The sequence below is a fragment of the Lepus europaeus genome, chromosome 4, assembly GCF_033115175.1.
Source record: "Lepus europaeus isolate LE1 chromosome 4, mLepTim1.pri, whole genome shotgun sequence".
Lineage (NCBI taxonomy): Eukaryota > Metazoa > Chordata > Mammalia > Lagomorpha > Leporidae > Lepus > Lepus europaeus.
The window spans coordinates 158,125,765-158,143,448 of record NC_084830.1 but is presented as its reverse complement, the minus strand read 5'-3'; the positions used below and the strand labels follow the sequence as shown (position 1 = coordinate 158,143,448).

Sequence of the window (17,684 nt, the reverse complement as noted above, 5' to 3'; positions counted from 1 at the left end):
ACCCCACAGGCAGAGCCCCACAGGCAGAGCCCCACACGCAGAGCCCCACACGCAGAGCCCCACACGCAGAGCCCCACAGGCAGAGCCCCACAGGCAGAGCCCCACACGCAGAACCCCACACGCAGAGCCCCACAGGCAGAGCCCCACAGGCAGAGCCCCACAGGCAGAACCCCACAGGCAGAACCCCACAGGCAGAACCCCACAGGCAGAGCCCCACAGGCAGAACCCCACAGGCAGAGCCCCACAGGCAGAGCCCCACACGCAGAGCCCCACAGGCAGACCCCACAGGCAGAGCCCCACACGCAGAGCCCCACACGCAGAACCCCACACGCAGAACCCCACACGCAGAACCCCACAGGCAGACCCCCACAGGCAGAACCCCACAGGCAGAACCCCACACGCAGAACCCCACACGCAGAACCCCACAGACAGAACCCCACAGGCAGAACCCCACACGCAGAACCCCACACGCAGAGCCCCACACGCAGAACCCCACACGCAGAACCCCACAGGCAGAACCCCACACGCAGAACCCCACAGGCAGAACCCCACAGGCAGAGCCCCACAGGCAGAACCCCACAGGCAGAGCCCCACAGGCAGAGCCCCACACGCAGAACCCCACACGCAGAACCCCACAGGCAGAGCCCCACAGGCAGAGCCCCACAGGCAGAGCCCCACACGCAGAACCCCACACGCAGAACCCCACAGGCAGAACCCCACAGGCAGAGCCCCACAGGCAGAGCCCCACAGGCAGAACCCCACAGGCAGAACCCCACACGCAGAACCCCACAGGCAGAACCCCACAGGCAGAGCCCCACAGGCAGAGCCCCACAGGCAGAACCCCACACGCAGAACCCCACAGGCAGAACCCCACACGCAGAACCCCACACGCAGAGCCCCACACGCAGAACCCCACACGCAGAGCCCCACACGCAGAGCCCCACAGGCAGAACCCCACACGCAGAACCCCACACGCAGAACCCCACAGGCAGAACCCCACAGGCAGAGCCCCACAGGCAGAGCCCCACACGCAGAACCCCACAGGCAGAACCCCACACGCAGAGCCCCACACGCAGAGCCCCACACGCAGAACCCCACACGCAGAGCCCCACAGGCAGAGCCCCACAGGCAGAGCCCCACAGGCAGAACCCCACAGGCAGAACCCCACAGGCAGAGCCCCACACGCAGAGCCCCACACGCAGAACCCCACAGGCAGAACCCCACAGGCAGAGCCCCACAGGCAGAGCCCCACACGCAGAGCCCCACACGCAGAACCCCACTTCAGAACCCCACACGCAGAACCCCACAGGCAGAACCCCACACGCAGAACCCCACACGCAGAACCCCACAGGCAGAACCCCACAGGCAGAACCCCACACGCAGAACCCCACACGCAGAACCCCACAGGCAGACCCCCACAGGCAGAACCCCACAGGCAGAACCCCACACGCAGAACCCCACAGGCAGAACCCCACACGCAGAACCCCACAGGCAGAACCCCACACGCAGAGCCCCACAGGCAGAGCCCCACAGGCAGAGCCCCACAGGCAGAACCCCACACGCAGAACCCCACAGGCAGAACCCCACACGCAGAACCCCACACGCAGAGCCCCACACGCAGAACCCCACACGCAGAACCCCACACGCAGAACCCCACAGGCAGAACCCCACACGCAGAACCCCACAGGCAGAGCCCCACACGCAGAGCCCCACACGCAGCACCCCACAGGCAGAGCCCCACAGGCAGAGCCCCACACGCAGAGCCCCACACGCAGAGCCCCACAGGCAGAACCCCACACGCAGAACCCCACAGGCAGAACCCCACAGGCAGAACCGCACAGGCAGAACCCCACAGGCAGTACTCCTGTGATCGTTTCTTGTATGGCCTGACTGGTGATGATGAATTCCCGTGCCTGTCACTTGTCTTGAGAAGTCTTGTTTCGCCCTTGTTTCTGCGGGGTGACATTCCTGAACGTAATATTCTTGGTTGGCAGTCTTTTTCTTTCAGAACTTTCCGTAGTCCTGTAAGGTTTGTGCTGAGAAATCTGCTGTTAGTCTAATAGGAATTCCCTTAAAAAAAGGACGTGGCACTTTTCTGTTAATGAGTTCAGAAATCTCTCTCTATCTTGGACTTTTGACTGTTTGGCTATGATGTGCCACGGTCAGGATTTTTTTTTTTTTAATTAGATCTGTTTCAGGTTCTTTGAGTTTTCTAGACCTGGATGTCCAAACGTTTCCTATGGGAAATTTTCAGCTACTGTTCTATTAAATAGGATTTGTCTCCCTTCTCTTCATCTGTTGGAACTTGCACAGTCTGGGTACTTTTTAATTTAATGGTGTCTCCCAAGGCTTGGAGGCGTTCTTCATCGTTTTTGTTTGTTGTTTCTTGTTCTGGGATATTTCAGAAGACTTGTCTTCAAGTTCAGAAATTCTTCTGCTTGCTCTGTTATGTTGGGGCCCTTAGAGGTGTTTCCGAGATCTTCTGCTTTAAGATTTCTGTTTGGTTCTTTTTCCTGGTCTCTATCCTTTTGCTGAATTTATTTGGCATATTGTGAATTGTTTTGCTAAGTTCAATGAATCCTCTGCATTCTCTTGTACCTCACTAAATTTGTAAGAATTATTCTTCGGATTTTTATTGTGCACTTACTCAGTATCCTTGTCCTTGGAATCTGTTGCTAAGGAGTTGTGTTGTCGTGGAGGTGTCCTGGTAGCTTTCTGTGTTGATGTTGGTGCCTCTGGAGGTTCAGTTCTGTTTGCCAGCAGTGTGGCCCTGGAAGTCCACGCCTTTCTGTTGCAGGTGTGTCTTAGCTCTGGTTCCATCTGGGTTAGGTGGTGTGGTCTTCCTCTAGTCCAGAGGCAGGCATTTTCAACTACACGGGGCCATTTTCAGGCTTCTCGGTGCTTTTTGTTTACATAGTCTGGCATTATGTGTTTAGACATAGTTTTCCTACTTGCAGAATAGTTCTAATGTTTTAGAATTCTGTGGATCCCTACATTCTCAGCATAGGTTTTATTTAGCAGAGTTTTGGGGGATGGACTTTTTTTTTTTTTTTTTTTAAGACTTATTTATTTGAAAGACAGAGTCAGAGAAAAGCAGAGGCAGAGAGGCAGAGAGAGAGAATCTCCCATGTGCTGGTTTACTTCCCAAATGGCTGTAATGGCCGGAGCTGGGCTGATCCAAAGCCAGGAGCCAAGAGCTTCTTCCAGGTCTCCCATGTGGGTGCAGGGGCTGAAGGACTTGGGGCCATGTTCTCTTGCTTTCCCAGACACGTTAGCAGAGAGCTGGGGACTCGGACTAGTGCCCCTTTGGGATGCTGGCGCTGCAGGCGGTGGCTTTACCTGCTATGCCACTATGTCGGCCCCTGAAGATGGATTTTAAGGGAAAACCTTTGTGCAGTCTTTAAAAGACTTAGTAATTGGCTTTTTATTTATTTTAAATTTCAATTTATTTGAGAGACGGAGGAAGGACGAGAGAGGGACAGACAGAGAGAAAGTTACCATCTGTTGGTTCACTTCCCAAGTGCCCACAGTGGCCTTAAGCTGAGATCTGGGAATTCATTCCAGGTCTCCTTTGTGGGTGATAGGAACACAACGACTCACAGGGTCCACGTTAGGAGGAATCTGGAACCGGGAGCTAGAGTCAGAATTTTAACTCAGGTACTCCGAAAAGAATGGGAGTGTCCTAACCAGTGCCAGCCACTTAGCCAGATGCCCCCTCTAATGTATTTAAAATGAGAGAAATGGGGAAAAGATTTGTGTCTTAAAAAATTTTTCAGGGTTATGTACTGGATTTTTTATGGTTAATTTACAAATGTACAACACCTTGGATATTTTGATAGTTTCAGTTGAAAAACTCTATCCTTAACTTTTTAAAGCTGTTTGAGTAGGGTTGCTGCTTTATCTTTTCCTATATACCTTCCCCAACAAAATGTGATTTTTTTTCTTAGTGGAAATTCTTACATTTTTTTCGGGATAAAGTATACGTATACAGTTGCAAAAATCTCTTTGATGCTGTTGATATTCAAGTGTGTAACCAGTGCTTTTCTAGTTAAGACTGTAATTTCTATAGTTTTGTTCTGTGGTAGTGGGATGACTCCTGGGTCAGTGTTCATCTAGTGCTCTCTAGTGGAGAGACAATTTTCAGTCAATCTGTTTTGTTTAAATTCCACTTGTTTCGTTTGTTTATCCAGACTTCAGGCTTTACCTCTGGTTGCATTTCACAAAATGTCCACTTGGGGGTAGTGTTTCACTGCACAATGGAACATGTCCTTAAAGGTATTTGCCAGTTTGCTTTTGTACTTCTCTGTACATACTTAACAAAAGAGTCATAAAAACTACTAGGTGCATGTCTGAAAACACTGATTTTAAAAAACTGGCTGTTTCCTGCCATTTGAATAATCTTATGGAAATGAACAATTTGTAGGAATTCAGTCTTTTGAGAATCTAATCCCTTTGTTGCATCTCTTGTGTGAGAATGTAAGCCTATTTTCATTATCTTGTGTCTTGGTAGCATTTTTTGTTTGTATTAAGACTGATAATATTATCAGAAAAAAAAATCCTAGGTCACATTTTGAAAAATTCATTTCCTTAAAAACAAAGAAGTGAAGTGAAAACACATTTGCCCCAGCTGGTGAGGTGGCTTTGGCTTTGTGTCCGTGCCATCCCTCTGCTCCTTAGCCACCGGGTCCACTGTCAGTCTTCCTGCAGTAGGAAAAAGGGACTTTTCTTGAATGTTGATTGCTAGAGGCTGGGAGAGGGCAGGGAGACGGGGAGTCTGGCTTAAAAAAAAAGGGAGGGGAAATGGGGTGTGCTTCTTCGTGGCATATACTAATCCAAGCTGTTAATAACCAGGGAAGCTCGGGTTAGGGGACATGGGCACTTTCTGTACTATTTCACAACGGTTTAATAAATGTAAAACTGTTCTGAAATAAATTTTTTTAAAAAAGAGACTGTTCTTCAGAAAATCCTATATTTTTGCAGTTTTGATAATCAGCAATATTAAAAGACATTAAACTTATTAATTAGTAGTCTTTTGATAGTCTTCAAAATCTGTGATAGTAATGCTACAAAAAATGATTATTTCACTGTGTAAATTGATTGTCCTGAGTGTTTTTCCTAAATTCTTTGTTCTCCCAGTTACTTGGTATTGATCAGTATATCTTTTTATTAGTCTCTACAATTTACTTTGTAGGTTTTGCCTTAAATTATTGTGTTAATTAACTTTGTTACTTTTCCTTATTTAATTTTGTGGACCTTCATTTATACTTGGTGCTAAGATCCGTGTATTTCAGCACAAAGTGGTTAAGTTAAAGTATTATCACATAGCTTTCAGTAGATTATAAACTCTTTGAGGACAAGTGTCATTCTTGTGCATTTGTGTGTCTCTATAGATTTTCTTGCAAATAGTAAATCCTCAGTTAATGTTTGTGGATGTAATTGGATAAGGCGAGTTGTTGTAAATGTGGTCAATTAAGCATATGAAGATGGAATCCTGGTATAACTTAGTGACTAGACATATACTAGTTTCGTAGTTTTTGAGCTGTTTAAATGTTAAATGAGTAGTTTTTATTTCTTTAATTGTAGAGTGTGACACAGTGTGTCCTATGAAAATATGAAAGTGTGCTTCTCTGCCTATTAGTTTAAAATCATGTTTTTTTTTTTTTTAAATCACTGTTCCTGTAACAAGTTTTGTTGACATGCAGAATACATTTCACGGTATGTCTTTAATCTGTACATGTTTTTTTTTTTTTTGTGCTAAGAACGCTCAGTGTGAGATCTGCCATCCTAACAAGCTGTTAGCGGCACTGTGGTGCCCTCAGGGGCACAGTTGTGTGCAGCCGATCTCTAGAGTTGTTTGCTGTGCAGAGTTGAAGCGCTAGGCCCACTTCCAGCCTCTCCCCAGCCCCTGGCAAGCACCGTACTGTCTCTGATTCCGAGCGTGACTGTCTGGATATCTCATGTGAGTGGAATCTTGCGGCGCTTGTCCTTTGGTGAAGGATGCGTCTCACGTAGCACCTTCAGGGCTCAGACACGTTGTCATGTATGGAAGGGTTTCCTTTTTTAATGTTGGCTAGTGCTCCATTGCTTGTTTATACCACATTTTCTGTATCTGTTCATCCGAGGATGGGCGTTTAAGTGAGCATTGGTGTGCTACTATGTTTTTGTTGTTTGAAGAGAATTTCAGTTCTTCTTCCGTCTAGTTTTAATTCTTTTGGATAAGTACTGAAAAGTGGAGTTTCTGGGTAGCATGGTAGTTTTTGCGTTTGACTCTTTGAGAAATGTCTATACCATATTCCTGTTTATGTAATCCTAAAGGGGTTTTCACTTTTTTTTATTTTTGCTAAAAAATGAGTTGAATCATGTTCTTTTTCTTAGGAAAAGAGAAAAAGCATTGCAAAGTTTAAAATTCTGTGATGTGAACTTGCATTTAAGCATTTTTGCTGTTTGTTTAAATCCATATTGAAAAACAAATGTGTGTTTTCAAAAAATCTATAATCTGTATATTTAGTGAGATGGGAAAAGGGCAGGAGGAAACTGAGCAGATTAAACGCACACTCTACTAAGTAGAATTATGCTTCTAACTTGTGTTTCGAGGGTCCAGAAATTAATTGTTATTTGCTTAATTTTGCATTGCAGTGAATGATTTAGGCGGAGACTTCAAGGGAGTTGGTAAAGGCTCTGAAGCTGCTGACAGAGTTGTTGAAGAAATAAGGAGGAGAGGTGGAAAAGCAGTGGCCAACTATGGTATGGTATATGAGAGAACAATGCTATTTATTTTCTTTCAACTAACGCAGTTGCTCATGCTAGTAATCTTTGAGCAGATATCTCATTGTTCCAGCATAATTTCGAAATTAGATTTTAGGTAAGCCTGCTAGAGATCTTTGTTACATATTTTAAACAAGATGTGAGAATTTTTTTAAACCATTGATACAGATTGTTTCATAAGATCCTAACCATTTTTGTTCCAGTTTATTAATGAGCACATGATGTAACTATAGTAGATGTGAATATACTCTTGCTCTTAAAACACTTGTTTTAGTTAAAAGAGCTTTTAACTGATGGTGTTAAATTTAGAGGAGTCTTAATCTTAAATTTAAAAGAGTCAAGTAAGTGTTAGAAGTGAGATGTCCCCTTCGGTACTCAAGGCTCCATATTCCATCCTGCACAAGTGGTTCCCTGCTGTATGTAGCTTTGTTTTCTTTGTAAAAACTTAAGGCTCAGAGGCATTAAATAAAACCACAGGAAGAAAACAGCATCCACTACCTTTCCATTTGAAGTGCTGATCATAATAGTAAGACGAGTGCTTGCTTAATTCTTTTTTTGCAAACTAGGTTGTTTTATGGACCAGGAATAGGTTGATTTCATTTTGAAACTTCAGAGGACAGGAAATAAGATATGGGTTGAGTGTTCGATGGAATAATGAGACATTTTAGGATCTTTCAGTTAGACTTTGGAAATGTAACAAAAATGTTTTCAACTTAAAAATCTCTGGAATTTAAAAAGCCTGTTTGATAGATGAAAATTCCAGGCTTCCCCCTCCCCAGTGTTTTTTTTTTTTTTTTAAAGATTTTATTTATTTATTTGAGAGGTAGAGTTACAGTGAGAGGGAGATAGAGCTAGAAAGGTCTTCCATCTGCTGGTTCTCTCCCCAAACAGCCCCAATGGCCAGAGCTGAGCTGGTCTGAAGGCAGGAGCCAGGATCTTTTTCTGGGTCTCACACCTGGATGCAGGGGTCCAAGTGCTTGGGCCATCTTCTGCTTGTCCAGGCCATAGCAGAGAGCTGGATCAGAAGTGGAACAGCAGGGACTAGAACTGGCCCTCATATGGGATGCTGGCACTGCAGGCAGAGGTTAACCCACTGGGCCACAGCGCCAGCCTGGGGCATTTTCTAGTACTTTCCCAGGCTATAGCAGAGAGCTGGATTGGAAGAGGAGCAGCTGGAACTCGCCCATATTGGAAGCCAGCGCCACAGGCTATGGGCGTGGGGGCCTTTCCACAGCCTGACCAGACAACAAAGCCATAAGATTTCATGGAACTTTACTTTTTGTGGTTAGTGTTGCCAAAACAGTAGTCCCCCATCCCCACCCCACCGTATGTACCTATTCTGCCTTGAACATGCTTTTTCTCTTTGAGGAATACCTCCCTTTGTCCCAAATTCTCATTTGCATCCTTGAGGGAAGGTGCCTGTGTTGTTATTTAAAAGTAAACATAAATTATGTGAAATTAAATATTCAGTTTGTCTGTCATACTTAGTCATATTTTCTTTTTTTTTTTTTTGACAGGCAGAGTAGACAGTGAGAGAGAGAGAGACAGAGAGAAAGGTCTTCCTTTGCCGTTGGTTCACCCTCTAATGGCCGCCGCGGTAGCGCGCTGCGGCCGGCGCACCGCGCTGTTCCGATGGCAGGAGCCAGGGGCTTATCCTGGTCTCCCATGGGGTGCAGAGCCCAAACACTTGGGCCATCCTCCACTGCACTCCCTGGCCACAGCAGAGAGCTGGCCTGGAAGAGGGGCAACCGGGACAGGATCGGTGCCCCGACCGGGACTAGAACCTGGTGTGCCGGCGCCGCAAGGCGGAGGATTAGCCTGTTGAGCCACGGCGCCGGCCCTTAGTCATATTTTCAACATTCAAAAGCCGCATGTGGTTGGTTGGTGGCTATTGTGTGTATGGTACAGAAATAAGACATTTCTGTCTGTACAGAAAGTTGTATTGGCAATGCTTTTTTTCCCTAGTGTTTGTCAAGTACTTTTTCCCTCCCCTCTTCCCTTTATATGTTAAGAATTGCCTAGGATTGAAATGTTTTGTAACATTAGATTATTTGTATTTTGATTAGTTATATGCCTGTAATGTGAATGTATTTTTCCTGGAGATGAATTTTATTGAGTGAACAGTAAAATGGAAAATGCATATTGAGAAAAAGTATGCAAAGATCTTAACATTTTTTATGCCAAAATAAACTTACTGTTTCATTCCCTTTTTCTCACACGTTCTGTATGTGGAAGTCATGTTGAGGAGGACTGACCAAGTGTTGTACTCTTTCCTTTTCCCCAGATTCCGTGGAGGAAGGGGAGAAGCTTGTGAAGGCAGCCCTGGATGCTTTTGGAAAAATAGGTGATGTTTCTTTATGCTCCTAACAGAACACCTACCTTCACTTTTGTCCAATAAATGTCTCTAGATAAAAGATTTTTAGATTTGTTTTGTAAATTGATTCATTATTTTGCTTATCCTGTCTTATTCCCTAAAGGACTTAGGGTTAGAGTTTTGTGAATTTGTGTGTTGAGCTTGTTTTTTTATTGCTTTGTGCACTCCAAGTTCTTTAAAAAGCTCACCAATATTTGCCAGTGCCCTTTTTACAGTAATTCAGCTAAGCCTCAGAGATCTGTATGAGATAAAATTAGTATTTAGGCAGTAGAAAGCCCTGTGTATTCTTTTGGATAATTGTAACAACTTGCATTAAGATGATCCAACTTCATGCAAGTTAATTAAGATGAATTGTATACAATAAAAAAATCTTCCCTTTGAAGAAGCATTTCAGATACATTGCAGAGTCGCTGTCTCTCTCACCTTCTGACCTTCCCAGTGTAGTTTTGTACACTCTTCATACAAGGTAGTGGAGTACTAGAGGTAAAGATTTTTGCAGATAGCTCAGCGTGCATACAGTCCGAAACCCAAGATTTTTGGTGAGTTGAATGTGTACCTTCCTTTTCTTGTCTGGTTGAGTAGTTTTGTTTTTCTAATTTTGTTTGGTTGGACTCATCAGAGCCAGCTTCACATACTGTCTGGTAGAGGGGTAGAGTCCATGAGGCTGTGATGTCACAGGGTGGAAATAGCTACAAGATGGTGATTGAACCTTAAAAAACAATTAGAATTTTTGTGATATCCAAATATCAGGATAGGGCATTAGTTTCGAATGTGTCAAGGTAGAATATTAGTTTCTAACTTTAATGTTTCTTTTTGGGATTTTAAATGGTAAATCTTTGGGAAAATATTTTAACCATGCAACTTTCCAAGTGAATGTTGGGTTAAGGTAGAGGATGGCTTGTGTTTCCAGTCTTCAGAAGCTGAGAGCTGTGCAGTGGCCCATCTGGTAAATAAGCTGATGGAGTTCTGGTGGAAGGTGGAGGTGGAACACTTAGTGAGAGAGGAAGGTGCTGACAGAGTGCAGTACTTGTGCATTTGTGAGCTGGGTGTTTCCTGCTGTAGGCACTTGGTTTTGTTTTGATAGGCCTCCCTACCTCTGACATTTAGTTTTCTATGGAGAACAGGGACCGGTTTTTAAAGAATCGTGAGTTTTAAGCAAATGAAGATTAATGTATTTGTTTTGATCTTTGTGACATGTGTCTTCTTGTGTTGTAGATGTTGTGGTCAACAATGCTGGGTGAGTTTTTCTTTATTCCTTTTTATTAAAGTAATGTGCGTGCAGCTGTCTTTTCACGTATGTACCTTCCATCCCTTTGTAACCCCATATAATGTCAACTTTTCAGAATTCTGAGAGACCGTTCCTTTGCTAGGATAAGTGATGAAGACTGGGGTAAGTTATTTTTAACGAGTCTCTGTAGAACATACCTATCCATTTAGCCTTTTTAAATATTTGTTATGTTTATACACTTACGGAAAAGTTACCTTACTAACCTGCTTGTGCTGCTGCTAATACAAGAGATGAATAAGCTGTGCACAGAAAACAATGAATACTTGGAAGTAACCTTTTTTTTTTGGCAAAACAAAATTAATCGTTCGGCAGTCTGTCTCTACGAGGATTTTGTTTCTTTCCATTCAGGAGAAATAAATAAATGCTAGCACTGCGCAGCAGTGTTCACTTCCTTCTCCGAGCCTTTCACTTGCTTCCCCGGCTGTGTGGCTCTTTGTTCAGAGCAAAAGTGGGAAGTGGAAGGCAGTGCAGGGCAACAAAGATGATGGAGATCTGAGAACAGGACTGGACAAAACCTAGCTTCTAGTAAGGAGGAAAGAGTCCCTCTTCCCCTGGCACATCATAAAGACTGAGTTTAGAAAGTGAACACATCACTGTTACATTTTGTTTTTTATTTGCTCTTTTTTGTCCTTACACACATTGACCGTCAGAATTAAAACAAGTGCACGAAGGTGCCCATGGCACTGGCCGGCCTGGCAGCAGAGGTGCAATGGTGGCGGCACTGTTTGTAGTTGTGCCTCTGGGGAGCGCCTTCAGAAGTTCTTTTGGAAGAAGAGAAGTATCTTTGTGACTTAGAATCAGGCAAAGAAGAGCTCTTAGTTTCCACTTCGTTTGTAATGACTTGAATAAATAAAGAAGCAAAGAAAGATGTTGGCAAAGGCGGCCTGTATCAGTGATTTCCTGGAGCTGTGGTGGGATCGGGGGGTTTCTTTTTTAACTTTGTCCTGCTGAGTCAACCATCCTGAGTGTCCTGTTCTGTTTTCAGTGTTTGTTTTCATTCTTACTTTCTTCTTCTATGATATACATAAAAATATTTGTTAGAACTCCAGAATCAAACAGAAATAAGTAAGATTGGTTAAGAACAACAATAAAAACCTTGACAATTAAATAAAATAAATCCTGAGATGTCTGTCTGAACAGTGTTCCCTCGTGCTCTGTATTGAAACCCTGAAAGCAGGTGCCCTTCTACCTCCCAAACTCATTTGCAAACCTTAGTAAAAAATAGGAATGGAGTATTTTATAAATATTTGTTGGTGATGAGCTGTGTCACTTATGATTATGCTTTGGCTGATGTAGATTTGAGTGCCAATTATATATGTGACATTCTTGGATATTGTTAGTACCAAGTTTTTATGTAAAATAAGCATAAATCAGACATGGTGTTGTACTGAGATGTAAATAAGGATTACCATAATTTTATAAATTACAGGGAACCTTATTGTTAAGTATGGATATGAACTGTTGACTGGTAACGCCTAATTGTAACAAAAGCAAAAATAGTTACTCAGGAATGAGACAATCGGCGATTTTGAATGCTGGGTATAAAATGAGCATGTTTGTGTTAGGAAAGCATGGGTTAAGTTGATTTTTAGACACGTGTAACTTGACAAGACGCGTATTAAGGGTCATTTCTCGCTTCAGATATAATCCATCGAGTTCATCTGCGTGGCTCCTTCCAGGTGACTCGGGCCGCGTGGGACCACATGAGGAAGCAGCGCTATGGAAGGTGTGGTTGCACGTTGCGTCGGGAGGCGTTGAGGATGGTGTGTGTGTCTGTGTGCAGTGAGGGAAGGATTGCTCGCATTGAGGAAAACATAAGATATATGCAGGCTTTTAAAATGTTGTTTTAGTACGTGCTCTTTCAGTAAGTTGGGGCCATTTAGTCACAGATGAGCTCAGTAGCTTTGTATTTCTTCTTCTTCTCCTACTTTTCGTTCTTAATGATTTCCTGCTGTTCTCTAGCATTTAGAAAGTAGTGCAGCCAGTGAGGATTCAGCTGTGGATGATTCTGTAACCAAAATGTCCTTTTGTGTGTCTAGTGATCGATTGGGAGTGGCTGTTACTTACTAGTTGGTAACTCCAGGCAGGAGTTAGTAGTCTTTGTCAGCAGCCACAGAGCTGTAGGGCTTCTCACGATTGCTCCTCTGTCAGTAACTCAGGTGTGGCTGTGCTAGGACACTTAGTCCATGCGGTCTGTTGCATGGGGGTGCCGGTCATCCCTGATAATTGAGGGTTCACATACCCGCTCTAGAATCACATTGTTTGTGCTGCTGTTCTCAGTAGAGATTTAGAGCTTGTCCTCACTCCGGCACTTCTTGAGAATAAGTGAGATGATTTATTTTCCTTGGTCTGAGTCAAGTGAGCGAGGCTGGGTCAGACTGAGCTGGCATTGTTTTGATGAGTCACTCAGTATGATTCAGAGGGAGTGGGGTGAAAGGGCGAAGCGTGAAGAGCTGGAAATGCCTGCTCTCATGTTTCATGCAGAAAGTTCAACTTACATATTGCTGATTCATTTTGTGTCTTTAAATGTTGCTGTTTTTGATAGATAATGAATATACCTTATTGCACCTAAATTCATTTGGTTCTGATGGAAGATTCTTTTCAAAACCGTTGAATCTTGTCGTCGAATTTGCAGAGATTACTTTTATATTCATCATGACCATGAGAAGCTAGTGACAGTACCCAGAGTTGATTTTGAGGATCTCATACTACAGAATGGGGTGAGAGTTGCAGCACTGTCAAAGAGTGGGAAAGTTGACATCGAGAGACTGATTTTCATTTTAGGATCATTATGACTTCATCCGCCTCAGGAATTTACGGCAACTTTGGCCAGGCAAATTACAGTGCTGCAAAGCTGGGCATCCTGGGCCTGGCAAATACACTTTCCATCGAAGGCAGGAAGAACAACATTCACTGTAACACGATCGCCCCGAACGCCGGATCGCGGATGACCCAGACGGTCATGCCTGAAGGTAGGCAAGCGTACGCGTTTCTGTGCTGTGACCCACGTGGCTGCAGGAAGTGGCCTTTGCAAAAGTAATTGGTTTTCTGAGTACGTACAAAAAAAAAATCATTTGGTTTGTTACTTCGAGAATGTTGTGTGTAACCTGTGTTATTGTGGTAAATTACGAAAAGAAAAAGACCCATTTTACCACACGGAAGTAAGCTATTGTTTTTTTCCTCTACACACAAACATGCACACACACACATTTGATAGTATAGAATAATAACAGTATTATTGTTTATAATAATTACCATTTTGGCCTGCGCCATGGCTCACTTGGCTAATCCTCCACCTGCGGTGCCGGCACCCCGGGTTCTAGTCCTGGTTGGGGTGCTGGATTCTGTCCTGGTTGCTCCTCTTCCAGTCCAGCTCTCTGCTGTGGCCCGGGAAGGCAGTGGAGGATGACCCAAATGCTTGGGCCCTGCACCCACATAGGAGACCAGGAAGAAGCACCTGGCTCCTAGTTTCGGATCAGCGCAGCGTGCCGGCTGTGGTGGCCATTTGTGGGGTGAACCAATGGAAGCAAGACTTTTCTCTCTGTTTCTCTCTCTCACGGTCTAACTCTAACTCTGCCTGTCAAAAAAAAAAAAAAAAAAAATTACCATTTTGAAAATAGACTCTGTAGAGTAGTTAGATGTACAGAAAAACTGGGCAGATAATGCAGAGTTCCCACACACCGCCACCCTCCACTCAGTTTCCGCTGTTCTTAACATGTTGCTGGGGTTTGGTGTATTTCTTAGACTGATGAGCTGGTGTTGATCCATTCTTGTTAGCTGAAGGTCGTAGTTCGTGCTTGGATTCACATTTGTGTTGTGCGGCTGTGTGGCCTTTCACAGATGCACAGAAATTTCAGTTTGTGGAAAGTTTCACTGTCCTCTGGGTCTTACTTTGTTTCTTTCCCCTGTTCCTCTGGAGTGCCTGGGGCGGTTGGAGCTGTTTCTTTTGTTGTTCAGGAAATACAGTTTGTTTATTGAGGAGAATCTTGATAGCTTCCAGTTTTGGGCCGTTCTGAATAAAGCTACTGTAGACGTTCATGTGCAGGCTTTCGTGTGAATATTAAGTTTTCAACTCGTTTGAGTAAGTGGTTGCTGGACGGTGTGCTAAGACTTGGTGTAGCTTTCTAAGAAACTGCCAAACTCTCTCAAAGTTGGCTGCACCATTTTGCGTTCCCTTGAGCAAAGCACGTGAATTCTTGTTGCTCCTCGTCTTTGGCTGCATTTGTTGTTGGTTTTCGGGCGTCATTCTGGGCGGTGTGTAGTGATACCTCTTGGTTGCTTTAGTTTGCAGTTCCCGAATGATGTGGTATTAAGCATTTCCCCCATGTTTGTTTGCCTTTTATCTTTGGCAAAATGTCTCTTTAGATCTTATGGCTGTTTTTTGGCTGGGTTTTTTATTGTCTAGAGTTCTTTGTGTATTTCTTAAACTAGCCCTTTATCAGGTACTTGTTTTGCAAGTACTTTTCCCCCATCCTGTGGCTTGTCTTCCTGTTCTCTTCATTGCCTTTACTTTAGAAGGATAAAATCACTGGGTACAGGATTCTAGGGCGGTGGCTTTTTCCCCTGACCCTTTGTAGAGATGGTTCGCTTCCCGTCCCCTCTGTTACGTGGCTCTGAAGTGCAGTCTGATGCAGCTCCTGTGCTTGCTCCTCTGTAGCTGGGGTGTTTATCCCTCTGCTTCTCCCGAGATCGTCGCCTTGTCTCAACTTTTTCTGCACCTTGGATATGGCACACAGAGGTGGAGATTATTGCTTGGTGGCCTCTGAGTTTCCTACATCTGTGGTCTTGTTAATTGTGGATAACTCTCAGCCATCATTACTTTAGATACTGCTTCTGCTTTTCTTCTCTGGGATTTCCATTGTACACCTGTTAGGTCTTTTACTGTAGCCCACAGGTCCTGGACACCCTGTTCCATTTTCCTCCCTGCGTTTCAGTTTAGGGATTTTGCTTTTGACCTGTCTTCAGACGCACTGTCTTTCGTCGTGTCTCTTACCGTGGTTTTGATTTCTAGCGTTGGTTTTTGATTCTGTGTCTCTCCGTCTCTCTTCTCAGAGTGCCCGTTCTGTTCTTGTTTCGGTCCAGTTTTTCCATCGCAGTTATTCAGGTTCTCTGTCTGCTGATTGGCAGATTTCTGTCATGTTTGGACCTGGTTCTGAGGGTTCCTTTGTCTCTCTGACCTTTCAGCATGTCTTTTAGCCTTGTGTTTCTTTGTGGAAAGCTGAACGTTATGCAATGTGTTGTAGGACATGAGGTAAATAGACTTGTACTATGAAGGTTTATGCTTAGAGTGTTGGTTCTGTTATGTTGTGATCCTCATGGCATTGTTATGTTCTGTGTTTTATTTGGGGAATTGCTGTTTTCCCTGTGCAATCTCATGTCTGCCGTGTTGCCGTAATTCATTTTTACTGCCGTAAAATAGCCTGCTTTGTGAATTTACTTAATCCTTGCTCATGAACGTCTGGATTTGTTTTTAGCTTACTGTTCTGAAAAGTGTTACCATTCTATTCTAGAGTTTTTATTTAAAAGGCAGAGAGAAAGGGCACACGACTGATCTTAAACCCACCGGTTCACTCCCCAAATGCCCACAACAGCTGGGGCTGAACCAGGCCAAAACCAGGGGCCTGGAACTGATTGGTTTTCCTGGAGCTGTGGTAGTGAGGGAGAGGGGGCATCATGCTTGAGTCAGCACTTCCTGTCTCTCAGGATGTGCGTTAGCGGGAAGCTGGAATTGAGAGCAGAGCGGGGACTGGAACTCAAGCACTCCTTTATGGGGTGTGGGCTTCCAAGCAGCATCTTAACGGCCACACCAAATGCCTGCCCCCAGTATCGCCTTTCTTGTGATGTATCCTGGGTCGTATGAACAAGGCTTTTTCTAGAATGTATACTTAGAAGTAAAATTGCTGGAGCCGGCACTGTGGCGTAGCAGGTAAAGCTGGTTCCTGCAGTGCCGGCATCCCATATGTGTGCCAGTTTGAGTCCCGGCTGCTCCACTTCTGATCCAGCTCTCTGTTATGGCCTGGGAAAGCAGCAGGGGAGGGCCCAAGTCCTTTGGCCCCTGCACACATGTTGGAGAGCCAGAAGAAGCTCCTGGCTTCCGGCTTCAGATATGTCCAGCTCTGGCCATTGCAGCCATCTTGGGAGTAAACCAACGGATGGAAGACCTCTCTCCCTCTCTGTCTGCTTCTGCCTCTCTCTAACCCTGCCTTTCAAATTAAAAACAAAAAAAGTAAAATTGCTGAGTCACACAGCATGAAATAGTAGGCTTAAGATAATGCTAAATTATTTTCAGTTAAACCAAGTTAACATCCAGCAGTGATTACATAGTTTTCACTCTTAAAAATTCCTTAATACCCGTCCTTGTATATTCTCTTTTATTTATCTTGAAACGTATATATTTCCCCTTGGTTCTTTTTTTTTTTTTTTTTTTTTTAAAGATTTATTTGAAAGAGTTACACAGAGAGAGGAGAGGCAGAGAAAAAGAGAGAAAGAGGTCTTCCATCTGCTGGTTCACTTTCCAGATGGCTGCAACGGCCAGAGCTGTGCCGATCTGAAGCCGGGAGCCAGGAGCTTCTTCTGGGTCTTCATCCGGTGCAGGGGCCATCCTCTGTTGCTTTCCCAGGCCATAGCGGTTTGCTGGATTGGAAGTGGAGCAGCTGGGACTCAAACCGGCGGCCATATGGGATGCCAGTGCTTCAGGCCAGGGTGTTAACCCGCTGTGCCGGCCCCCACCTTGGTTCTTGAATGCCAAGACCACAGCTCCAAGGTGACAGTTATTCTTCTCAACACTCAGTGGAAACCATTCCACTCTCATCTGGTGTCTTTGTTGAACTGTCATTTCTTTGAAGGCACTTTGTCATCTGGTGCTTTATCATTTCTTTTGTGTGTGTGTGTGTGTGTGTTTTCTTCTTTCGTTGATTTTCTTTGGAGTGTGTTTCCAGTGTGAGTGGCTCACATCGTGGTTTTTTAATGTGGGGACTCAGGGTTTGTGTTTGTAATTTTGTAAGTTGTGTCAGTTTTTTACCATTCATCTTGAAGTGTTACTGCGCCATTCTCTTCTTTCTTCCTCAGTGTCAGTGAGCTGTATGTTAAACTTAATTCTGCCTTCTGTTCTCTTAACTTTGCCTCTGTATTCCTGTGTCCTTGTCTCTTGTATTGAATTCTGGGTAACTTCATGAAATACATATTCCATTTCACTAAAGCACTGTTCAACTGTGTCTGTCTGTGTTTAATTTAACACTGATTCTTTTGCTTTCAGCA

General features: G+C 44.3%; 1 protein-coding gene across 1 annotated transcript in view; it reads left to right on the top strand.

Annotated features, from left to right (window-relative positions):
• Window positions 1-17,684, top strand: part of HSD17B4 (hydroxysteroid 17-beta dehydrogenase 4) — a 96,190-nt gene that overhangs the window by 12,196 nt on the left and 66,310 nt on the right. Inside the window, exons 3-8 of the mRNA XM_062189273.1 lie at window positions 6,637-6,744; window positions 9,050-9,109; window positions 10,355-10,376; window positions 10,483-10,529; window positions 12,069-12,153; window positions 13,212-13,399. Coding sequence (XP_062045257.1) covers window positions 6,637-6,744; window positions 9,050-9,109; window positions 10,355-10,376; window positions 10,483-10,529; window positions 12,069-12,153; window positions 13,212-13,399 — 510 coding nt within the window. The remainder of the gene's footprint in view (window positions 1-6,636; window positions 6,745-9,049; window positions 9,110-10,354; window positions 10,377-10,482; window positions 10,530-12,068; window positions 12,154-13,211; window positions 13,400-17,684) is intronic.